At 42.7% G+C, this 11189-nt stretch overlaps 2 protein-coding genes across 2 annotated transcripts; one reads left to right on the top strand and one right to left on the bottom strand.

The window, feature by feature from the left end:
* Positions 1-1508: 1508 nt before the first annotated feature.
* On the bottom strand, positions 1509-2199 carry LOC118472916 (succinate dehydrogenase [ubiquinone] flavoprotein subunit 1, mitochondrial-like). Its single transcript, XM_035960880.1, has 3 exons — positions 2094-2199; positions 1836-1873; positions 1509-1747 (listed from the first exon to the last, which is right to left on the bottom strand). Exons 1-3 carry the CDS (start codon positions 2099-2101, stop codon positions 1524-1526), a joined length of 270 nt encoding a protein of 89 aa, XP_035816773.1. The 5' UTR covers positions 2102-2199; the 3' UTR covers positions 1509-1523.
* A 6784-nt stretch (positions 2200-8983) lies between these two features.
* LOC118472915 (subtilisin-like protease 3) lies at positions 8984-10178 on the top strand. The gene is made up of 3 exons (XM_035960879.1): positions 8984-9302; positions 9433-9530; positions 9660-10178. The coding sequence occupies exons 1-3, from the start codon at positions 9076-9078 to the stop codon at positions 9728-9730; spliced, it is 396 nt and encodes a 131-aa protein (XP_035816772.1). The 5' UTR covers positions 8984-9075; the 3' UTR covers positions 9731-10178.
* The last annotated feature ends 1011 nt before the right edge of the window (positions 10179-11189 follow it).

Raw genomic sequence — 11189 nt, 5'->3', positions numbered from 1 at the left:
AGGTCTACATAGTGTAGGAACATACCACAAAAAGTTTGGTGACCAAAATAAAAAAAATAAAAATATGCTTTGCCGAGTGTCTACATAGGACACTCGGCAAAGACACTGTTTGACGAGTGCCAGATATTTGACACTCGGCAAAGACTGACGGCCGTCAGTTGTAGACGGCCGCTAACGGCCCTTTGCCGAGAGCCATGTTTGCCGAGTGCTTGACGCTCGGCAAAGCAGTCTTTGCCGAGTGCTTGGATGTGCCGAGTGTCCTACACTCGGTAAACCAGCTCTTTACCGAGCGCAGAACTTTGCCGAGTGCGGCACTCGGCAAAGTCTGCTTTGCCGAGTGCCCGATAAAAAGCACTCGGCAAAGCCTCCGGCACTCGGCAAAGCCTCCGGCACTCGGCAAAGGCGCGGATTCCGATAGTTAGCAGCGCGTGCATCTTATGATTAAAACTAGGTGTATGCCCGTACGTTGTTACAGAGTCAACATGTTATGTTAAATCGTTAACATGTTATAATAAAATATATTAATAGAGCCAAATATTTGGTCGTTGACAAAAAAATCTGATGAGGCTTGGATTCCGGCCGTATTTGGGTTTGCCCAACCTACCAAGCCAAAGTACAGTTCACTTTACGGACGTTTGGTCGGTGAGATTCGGCTGACCAAACACTTCAGCAGGGCACGACCACACATCAATCAAACACGCCTTGATTCCCAACAAATGTGATGCTAGTGTAATGCACAAACGATATTTGTTAATGAATTGATGTGTGCAAATAATTCATAATTTGACACCATGCCCTACTTGTACATCACCAAATTTTGAAAAAAAGAAGAAAAAGCACATCACACAAATTAAGATTATTGCTGTGATTCAGAGTACACTAAAAATTACGATGAGTTGGTAACTGTGGCATTGGCTGTACCTTTCATCTGCTACTGCCCATCTCAATTCTTTGATGACAATTAAGTGCTCGTGCGTTGTTTCGGTTTTTATTGATATAGTATAAGTTCTACACTTTAAATCAGACAGTAACAAATTATGAAAGCAAAGGAGATCCATACAGACATGCTACTTGTGAAGGATGTGCATTTGTGCAAACATGTATATTTGATATTGGTATTGTCATTTCTATACAAACGTTTACATCTGTGAGAAATAAGTATTGGTCCAATCAATTATAAACAAATATAAAATGTATTTACAAAGAAACATAGATAGGTTACAACTTCAGAGGAAAATTAGTTTACAAATATCACATTATTGAGATGATGTGTAGTTGATCCAAGATCTCAAACACCCTCTAGCTGAAACGAATCGGATGTGCCGTTGATCCAAGATTCAAACAACCTCTAGGCTCTAGCAGAACAAATCTGGAGGGCCGGGGGTATGTAAATGGAATCTAATGAATAAGGCCCTCTTTCTTTAACCTCTAGATTATATAAGAGCAACTCTAAAAGAACACTAAAAGTTTGTTCCAGAGGTAGGCTTGCACGTAATCAAACAACCAGTGCAAGATAAGGCTCTTCAAGTGCTCATAATAGTAGTAAAAGGAACTACACAAAGAGCACGAGCAATACCTTCTTCAAGTGTTTCTTGTGTACGGAACACAACAACATTATTTTGCATAACACGTTGCATGTTGAGACGGATCTTGGAAGTTGGCAATGACCCATTCGCATTCCTCAGCTTGTCCAACCAGGCTATGGTCTTCTCTCCAGCATCTTTTTCCAGAGGTTTCTGCTTCTCACCTATAACAGAATCAGAGTGCAACATGGATATTAGAAGCGTAGGAAGAGCAAAAGGAAACAAACCACCAAGTAAATATAAGGAACCTACCTGGTTTAGAAATATCTGCTACCCTGTTTGCACAAGCTCTGCCAAAAACAACATGTCAAGAAGTGAATTTGTGCCTAGCCTATTTGCACCATGGACAGATGCACAGGCTGCTTCACCAGCAGCCATTAGACCAGGGATAACAGCATCTGGATTATCACCCTTGATATCCACTACCTGTTATGCAGAATAGCAGAATATATTTCCATTACAATACGCAGGTTTTGACCCATATTTGTTTACTACATGCTCAATACAAACCTCCCCATGGTAGTTCGTTGGGATACCACCCATATTGTAGTGCACAGTAGGCAAAACTGGAATGGGCTCCTTGGTGACGTCAACACCAGCAAAAATAGCAGCAGTGTCAGAAATACCAGGGAGCCTTTCTTTGAGAACCTCAGGTGGCAGATGGTTCAGATGCAAATAAATGTGGTCCTTCAATGGCCCTGTAGTAATCAGATCAAAAGATAAGTTCCAAACAGAGGAAGAAAAAAAACAGGCACCTAGCACAAATACATACCTACACCACGTCATTCTCTAATTTCCATTGTCATTGATCTTGAAACAACATCACGAGAAGCAAGATCTTTTGCAGTAGGAGCATATCGTTCCATGAACCGTTCACCTTCACTATTTCTAAGGATACCACCTTCACCACGAGAACCTGGTGACACAATGAGAACAGGACACAAATTCTGGTAAGAAAACCTTGACTACCACAGGACTAATTGTTCACAAACAAACGAACTGCCTAAGCTAAGCACATCAAGGAAGAGTTGGCGATGAGGCAAGCACTGTGTGCCCGACTTCTACAGAAAAAGGCCAATCGTTCAGATGTAGTGCAAGTTTGCCATGGCCCACCTGTCCTTTAGAGAGAGAGAGAGAGAGGATAAAATATCATTTAGATCAGATAATACCACCAGAATTAAGTAAAGACAAACCACACAAGAATAGTAAAATAGAGAAAGAAAGCGGACACATCCTTATTTTTGTGCACTAATCGAGATATAGCACCAGGAAAATCTGATGTCTACTCACGCTCGCGCGTGATCTTTTCAGGACGTTGTTGGTAGCTAGTGGGCTGTAAAGACTAAAGACAAGATAACCATCACAAAATCTATCTGTCGCAAAAACCTTAGGAAACTTGTTTGAAAAATTCTTAAAAGATGTTAACATGTTAATAATGTTGTGGGAAGATTGTTTGAGGATAGCACATTTTGAAAAGATTTGAAAAAGGACATAGTTTTTTGTTCTATCATAAAATACATGTTTATATTGTAGTCATTATTGTTTTATATATAAGCGGTCATACTTAAAATAGTTTTAAAATAGTTTGACTCAAGGTGATTCTAGTACCAAGGATTTCTTTATTAGGAATTTAGTTCACTAATAATCTTCATTTCACTCAGTGGTTATAGGTTTTGTGCAAGAACAAGTGGACTCATTGCTAGGGAAAATACAGATAGAATGAATCTAAAATGCAAGTATTTTTCCACTCAACCTTCCCCAAATAAAATTCTTTGTTTTCTTTAAATTTCAGTGCAACTCCTATGTTCGACACTGGGACAGGGGAAGATTTATTAACATTGTAGAGAAACAGATAGTTCTAGTTAAGTTGTTCTTCATAGAGAGGAACATGGCATGCCAACTTCTTCACAAAGAGGAACACGACAAGCCTAGACAGTAAGCTCCAGTAAGCATAGACATCAAAGCAACTAGTGAGGAAGACGCACTTACTCAAAGATGTCTGAGACTTCTTAAGCAGCATCTTGAAATAGGTGTTGTCAAAACAATTGGACTCCCGAATCCTTTCCCTACTTCCTTTCTAAGATATAGCCAGTCGAGATGAGCTCCATAAAAGACACCAAATTTGAGAACTGAAATGCATGGAGTACATATAATTTGAGAGAAAAAGGACAGCTCACGAGAAGCCCTTCTTGCTGAATAATGCCTTTAAGAAAGTTGCATCCATTGTTTCTTCAGGAAGTTTACCACTGGTCTCAGCACTGCTGCAAAAGAACCCGTGTTCTTCAGGAAACTACCGAGACAAAACACATAGCTTCCTTAATTTTAAGCCGAAGGAGTAAAATTAAAAAATCATTGTGATTTCTCACCTAGAACCTAATCTTCCTAGCCTTACTGGGATTTGATGCCCGCCACAGAGCGTAAGTGCCTCAACACCAGCCACGGCAATCAGATCCACCCACGACACTGTCAGCACGAACAACATGAGATTTGACTCGTGTGGATGCACCCAAACTGGAGTTCATAATTTCAGTGCAAGCCAAGAGATGGCATGATTTGCATACCTTTCTGAATGTTGTCAATTCCATCTTTTGCTTTTATTAGTATTTGTTCAGTTATGAGATGGTTAAGTAGACGTCAACTGAAGGAAATATGTCATCAAGAAGGATATGATATTGTTCAAGAAAATGAGTAAAATAAAGCAATTTATTGTCCCAAAGACACTCAGAGAGAAAGAGGGGGTGGGACATCTTTATGGATCTAATTTAGGCCAGTATTTTCAGGTCTGTCAACCTCATAAATTGTAGAGCCATTCATGCCACCTGAAACGTATCAATATTAGTAGTCTGACGAAAGGCATGTCTCTTTGTTGAACTAATGTAGCATTGAGGTAGCAATCTTACCCATGTATGCACCACAATTGATGCTATTTCTTTCCTTAAAAATAGAATTTTGTATCTCCTTAGCAATACTGCTTTGCATCATTTTCACAGACAAATGTTTTTTCTCAAACACAATGAAGGGACATGTATCATTATTATAAGAAGTTTTCTTATACAAATGTTACTTAAAAATTATCAGTTTTCTTAGTCCAAAGAATTTGGTAGTGTATTACATCAACCTAGAATCAATCATGGTATTAATAGGCTAACCTTAGGACTGGACGTTGACGAACACATGTATGGAGTGGCCAATGGAGTAGATGGACAACTGCACCCACTGCCTAGACTTGAAGAATCACTCATTCGAGTTGGAGCCCAAAAATTTGGCTCTGTGCGGCTCTGCATATGGGTGGAGGAGTGCTCACTCCATGCTGCTCATTGGCGTGCATCGATCTCTCCCGAGCAGCACACATCAATAGTAATGTTGTTCACAGTTGTGCTCAAAATCAGTTTGCTTAATGCTCGGCTATATGCATCTGTGAACTAATGCAATGGAATTTCATTCAAATTGAGATTCACTTTTCTCTCTCTTTATTGGTTCGGCCACTACTAAATTCTTGCCAAGTCTCTCACCAATGTCACCTCTTGGTATACAAAAATATTTGGAATCGTCAGTTCACTATTGCATGACATTTGTTTGTCCCTGAATACTAAATAAATAATTCAACAATACTGCACGTCGTTGACATGTAAATCAATTAAAAATATGACCAAGGAGCAAAGAAAGGAAGCAAGAATTTAGTAGTGGAAGAAGCCAGCAAACGAGGGTGTGTTTCATCTCTCACCTCTTCTTCCTGCGCCAAGCCTCAGAGCTCTGTACATCTGTTTATCGAAAAAAGCGAACGGGGAATTAGTGATTTAGAAGCTTTTGAGTCTATTTGCACGCGGTTGTTGGCTCCAACGGGAAAATAACCAGTCAATGCCTACAGGTGCATGCCAGGCAATAGATGAAGAAGTGAAACAATTAACCTGGAGATGACTCTTGACGTGACATATGGTGAGCCCCCTGGCGCCCATGGCCCATGAACTGAAGAATGAGCTTTGGTGTAGCCTCTGCGATTTATTACACCACCAAAACAACAGTTAGCTAGGCTGTTGAAAACGCGATTGGAAGTAGGAGAAATACACACAAGCACACAACACAACCAATAGTTTCTCCGAAAGAAAGAATGGAATCAATATTAGAACCGGTAGGGAACAAATCACTAAATAATTATACTGAAAATTAAAGAACAACAAGCAATATTTCTTTAAGTATAAAAATCTTGCTCATTTACATAACCAGTGGGATTTAGAAAGTGATAGAGTCGAATGGAAAATTCAAGAAAAATAATTGTTTTCCCCTTCGATTTAGACTGGTTTTTATTTAGAATATGTCATCGCAGTTATGCCAGTGTCCAAATCTTTTTTATCTACTACTTTTGGTCATAGAGGTGACATTGGTGAGGGGTTAGGGTGTTGGAGGGGTTACTGCCAAAGCCATTGCCCAACATAAATGGGGCTTTCACTGAATATAGGTAATACCACATCGCAATATACTAAATGTTTGCGTACTTTATGGACCAAACAAAATGTTTGCTTCTAGCATCTAACATCATAAGAAATTCTATCGAAGGGGAAAACAAATCATAATGTGTTCCTTTATGTTCAACTTCAGCAATAAAAAGCATACTTTTTTAAAAAAATATCAGATAGTTTAGAAACAAACACCATCCATCTTGCTGTCCTACTCGAAAATTAATAGGACAATACATGCAAAAATAGAAAGCACAACTAAAGTTAAGTAACACAAATAGTTACTTTAATAAAAGGATTCTTACTCTAGGGCATGATATGCGAAGGCTTGACATGAGTTCAAGTGCAAGTGGACAGACATATCTTAAGTCTGGTTCGAGACTGAAGTCTGCTATCTTTGCCTTGAAGTCTTCAAACAAGATGATATTATTGATCTATTATCCATATGTACAATGGAATGATGAACTTTCCCATGAAAATATCGAGTCCTTTTGTAGCATCAACAACAATTTGCACTCGCTGCACCCAACCATAAATACCTTCACTTACCAAGGCTCTTGAACCAAGTCAATAGTTTTTTTTATCAGATCATCCCCTAGAGAAAAGGGGAGCATCATCGTGTGGCTTGACTTTTGCAGTAGCAGAATCCCGCAAACCCTTCGTTACCCCTAGAGAAAAGGATACATCAGCACAAGGATGTTTCACATTTTTAATAACTACCAACAGGTTATGAACGTATGAACAGATGGTACAAGTACATTGAAATAAACATTCCGTCGATTTTGTTGGTTGTGGCCTTGACATGACCACTCTCACACTGATTTGTTTCATCCACTTGGCAATTGCAGCAACAGAGGCGCCACATCACTACCTTTGTATTTAATTTACACGTATTCTAGAAACCACAAATATGTCATCAGGAGGAGAACTATCACGTTTTTAGCACTGCAAGCATTTAGGCATCGTGCACCACACATGTTAACACAGATAGCACTAAAGAGAGAAACCTGTTAACTCATGAGCCACGACTTATTTGCAACAAGAAAACCCTAAACCATGAGCTAACATTTGTCTCACTAATAGATCTGAATATTTTGTGAATTAAATAAAAAAAGGGAAAAGAGCATCTCTATAACATGTAATATCTTAGTTGAACTAACCAGCCGTTTAATAGATTATTCATTGGGTTCATCGAACTACAAGCATATTTTGATTCCTATCTTCAATCATCTCGTATAAGTAATAAGGTCATTTTCGAGGAGGTCAAGTCATCTGTGATTTGTGAACTAAAAGCTCCATCAGAAAATATCTTTTGTCAAAACAGGCAAAGAAACACTCACGCTACTACAATGCAACGAGCCCACATGTCCACAGTCTGCATCTAAAAAAGCTAGAACTCCTGCAATCTCCCTGTTTGCAAGCACACCAGATTTACTTACTGGTAAACAAGAGTTGTCCGGGGATCAGATTGGAGCCACCAATTTTCTAGCAAACTTTTGTCACAGAATCATAACTAGCACGGAACAGATGTTGTCCAGGGATACACCCTATCGGTAAAGTCATCGATTGATCTGCTCGGAGGAGCTAAGCTACCATACTAAAGGGGAAAGAAATCAAGAACCGGGAGGCCATGGGAGATGGGGTGGAGGTGGTGCAGTGCGGAGTGGAGCACTGACAGGAGGGTGCAGTTGCGGACGGAGCCGTTGAGGTGGGCGTGGGGCTCCACCTTGGGGAGAGCGACGCAGAGTGGTAGTTGTCCAGGGAAGACGACGAAGAGGTGTTGTCCAGGGGAGATGTTGTCCAGGGAAGACGACGAAGAGGTGGAGGTCCGAGTCCCCCGCGAGGCGCCCTCCTCGGGTGTCGCATCGGTGTCACGAAAGTTGGGCATACGGATCAGGGTCGACAGGCGCGCGACCATACTGGTCAGGTGGCGGCGGACAGGCCTCGATGGTCGCCCTCGTCATAGTCGCTGCGGTGGCCGTGGTGGTGGTGCGGTGGGGAGGATGACAACCTGGTGCCTGCGACGGCTAGGGTTCCAGGCAAATGAGGACGGGCTCAGGGCCGTTGTCCTCCTGCTCGCGTACGGATCGACGGGGTTATGGGGGAAATGAGGGGATGACGCGACAGAGCTCGGGAGGGGCGCGGGGTGGCTGGTGATGACTGTGGAGCGCGAGCAGGCGGGCTAGACGGCGCAGGGTCAGCGTTTGCGAGGATAGCGTGGCGGCGGCGGGCTTGCGCATCGCGAGTCGGGGCAGGCGCGGTGCGGAGGGGACTGCGGGACCGCGGGCGCGGGGAGGGAGGCAGAGCGCGCCATGGCAGAACAAAAAAGTGTGGACGCCTACACTAAAGACATAAGGAGTAGTAGAGATATAAGGTAAACCAAAATATCACCGCACTTTGTTTTGTAATTGAACTTTTGCGCACTATATTTTGTTATCATATTAAAATCAGTCCAAGGCTTTACTAAATTTTGGATCCATCACTGCCCACGATTAAATCCTAAGCTGCTTCAAATTCTCTCTAGCTTCGCTTGACAAGGAATTAAATAAGGTTTAAAACTATAATATTCCGAACAGGCATATTACTAAAAAATGTTTTCTACGCGCATCCCAATTTACTAGTAACTATAATGTATACATGACATGAGTTAAAAATAGTGGAAGACAAGCTACCCGTATGCATGTTGAGACACATATATGAGCTCTCACGGCCATATATATACTATGACACAGCATGTGTGTATATTATTATAGCTGGAAGGGTGTGAGAGAAGATCGATATAAATTATTAAAACTTTAGCAAATTCCCATCTTCCTTTATTACAAGAAAAAAAATTCTAACGCATTCGTGGCTCCATTTTGGACGTAAATAGTAGGCACCCGAAGAAGGCGCCGCTGCCGCTGTTTTATAGGCGACCACCGGCTCCGTCGCTCCCTTCCCGCCATATATACACCGACAAACCATCGCATTCTTCCACGGCATACGCGCCACCCCCACCACCCCCCTCTTCGCGCCATCCCCCCCTTCATCGGCGTGCCATGACGACGACGCGCCTTTGCGCCGCCCTGACCACGTTCCTGCCACTACTACTACTCTCCTCCGCCGCGGTGTCCCTGGCCAATGCCGCCGGCAGGGAGAGCGAGGATGGCCGCGGCCAGCAAGCGGCCACGACCGCGAGCGTGTACGTGGTGATGGTGAAGGCTCCTGCCCAGGGCGTCGACTCCGAGGCGTACCACATGCGCATCCTCGCCACCGCGCTCGGCAGGTACGCATGGCACCACCAGCAGCACATCAGCTAATTTAAGCATTTCTTTAATTTGGTCGGTCGTTGTGCCTTGTACGTTGTCCGTTGAACGGAGGATTTGATTTCTCTGCCGTTGCCATCGAATTGCCAGCGAGGAGAAAGCCAAGCGGGCGCTGATCTACAGCTACAAGGCCGCCGCTAGCGGGTTCGCCGCCAAGCTCACGCCGGCGCAGGTCGCCGCGTTGCAGAGTGAGCTCCATAATTCACCGATTAATTCTCCCGTGCTCTTGTTAATTTACTTTTTTGCGATGCTTGCCTGATTTCCTGTGCAAACTCATGGCGATTCCCCCGTGTGCTCTTGTTTGTTGGCCTGGCCAGAGCATCCTGACGTTGTGCAGGCGCTGCCTGACGTGAAGTACACCCTTGAGGACAGGAACCACCTCAACTGAACCGAGTGCGGCTTTCACCAACACGATACATAGCTCGGCACTAGTGCCATCTCATGTTAGCAAGTGTGCATGTGCCCACACCCTAGGGTCAGAATTTATATAAGCATGCTATGTGTGGGCTAGTGATGGTAATTTAGTCTCTTCATAAAGATTGAATGCTGTACCCGGAGCGTACGTACATATTACTACCCAGCCTGCTGTTCATTGTTTGATATCACCGTGGATCCACGAGACTGCTGCACCTGATGAGAGGCTAGAGCTAGAAGATGGATTTCAGAACATGCGTGTGCCCAACCAATTGCACATTTCAGGCTTTCAAACGTGCTGTTCATCTGTCCTTCTGTTTCCCTTTTTTTTTTCAAGAAACGAGAGAACATTGTACCTTGAGCAATATGTATTTGAGCACGAATTTACCCTGCGACTGCAATAGATGCGTACAGTTCTTATAGATGCATATTCCACTCAGCCTGAAAGTTGAGGTGACTTCCTTGCACGAGCTGCGGCTATACCGGTTTTCAGATTCTAAACCGAAATACAACCAAAACTATACCTGTCACAATGGTAAAATAGAGAATTTCCGACGGCCAAAGTCTTATCTCCGACGGTACTTATACCTCAGACGTAATAGGTCAGAAATAACACTATTTTCGACGGCGGCCGTTAGACATAAGCTATCTCCGATGGCCTGACGTGGCCGTCGGAGATTATCCTAGGCAACCGTTTTAAGGGCCGCAGGCGGGACCCACAAAACCTTATGTTCGACGGCTTAAGTTAGGCCGTCGGACATAACGAATTTCAGCAAATGCAAAAAATTCCTGTTTTTATAAATTTCTGACATTTACAGAAAAAATCGCAGATTTCATATACATGTACACAGATTTCACATATTCACATTCACAATTACATTCATAAACATCAATTCACATAAGTATTCACATTCACAAATTTAACATCACCTCACATTCACAAACATATAATTCCAAATAGTTGCAACAAGTCTTTTACATTAATATATAGTTCTAAATTAAAAAACTGACATAGTTCGACACATAGTCTTTGACATGAAGAGTGACATAGTTCCAAACCAAACACATTTGATGAACTATCACTCATATCCATCACCTGGTTGGTTCGAGTTATAGCCACTTCCTCCGGCTGGACTCTGGGTGTTGAAAAGGTTGTTCACCTAAGAATGTGATGCGTCGTCTTGACCAGACCCATCTCCAGGTGCGGCAACTGAAGCGGGAGGTGTCTGAAATCCCTATAACACACGCACATGAAATATACCACTAAGTTTTTCATTTTAACACATAAGGCATCTATAAACATGTCACACACGCATATACCATAGGGAATTGTGACGGAGGCGGAGGTGGAGGCGACAACATTGGCATTAGCAGTGCAAAGTCCGGAGGCGGCATCCCATATTGTAATTTAACAACTAACTTACATCGTGTGG

This window comes from Zea mays, chromosome 7 (genome assembly GCF_902167145.1).
Source record: "Zea mays cultivar B73 chromosome 7, Zm-B73-REFERENCE-NAM-5.0, whole genome shotgun sequence".
Taxonomy (NCBI): domain Eukaryota; kingdom Viridiplantae; phylum Streptophyta; class Magnoliopsida; order Poales; family Poaceae; genus Zea; species Zea mays.
This window is presented reverse-complemented; position numbering and strand designations above follow the sequence as displayed.

Bases quoted from the DNA above. Each gene is read 5' to 3' on its own strand.
- LOC118472916 (XM_035960880.1), bottom strand. The intron at 1,748-1,835 runs GTAGGTTCCTTA...ATTCTGTTATAG, and splicing joins AGCAGATATTTCTAAACCAG to GTGAGAAGCAGAAACCTCTG.
- LOC118472915 (XM_035960879.1), top strand. From the start codon at position 9,076: ATGACGACGACGCGCCTTTGCGCCGCCCTGACCACGTTCCTGCCACTA. The intron at 9,303-9,432 runs GTACGCATGGCA...TCGAATTGCCAG, and splicing joins CTCGCCACCGCGCTCGGCAG to CGAGGAGAAAGCCAAGCGGG. The intron at 9,531-9,659 runs GTGAGCTCCATA...TGGCCTGGCCAG, and splicing joins GCAGGTCGCCGCGTTGCAGA to AGCATCCTGACGTTGTGCAG.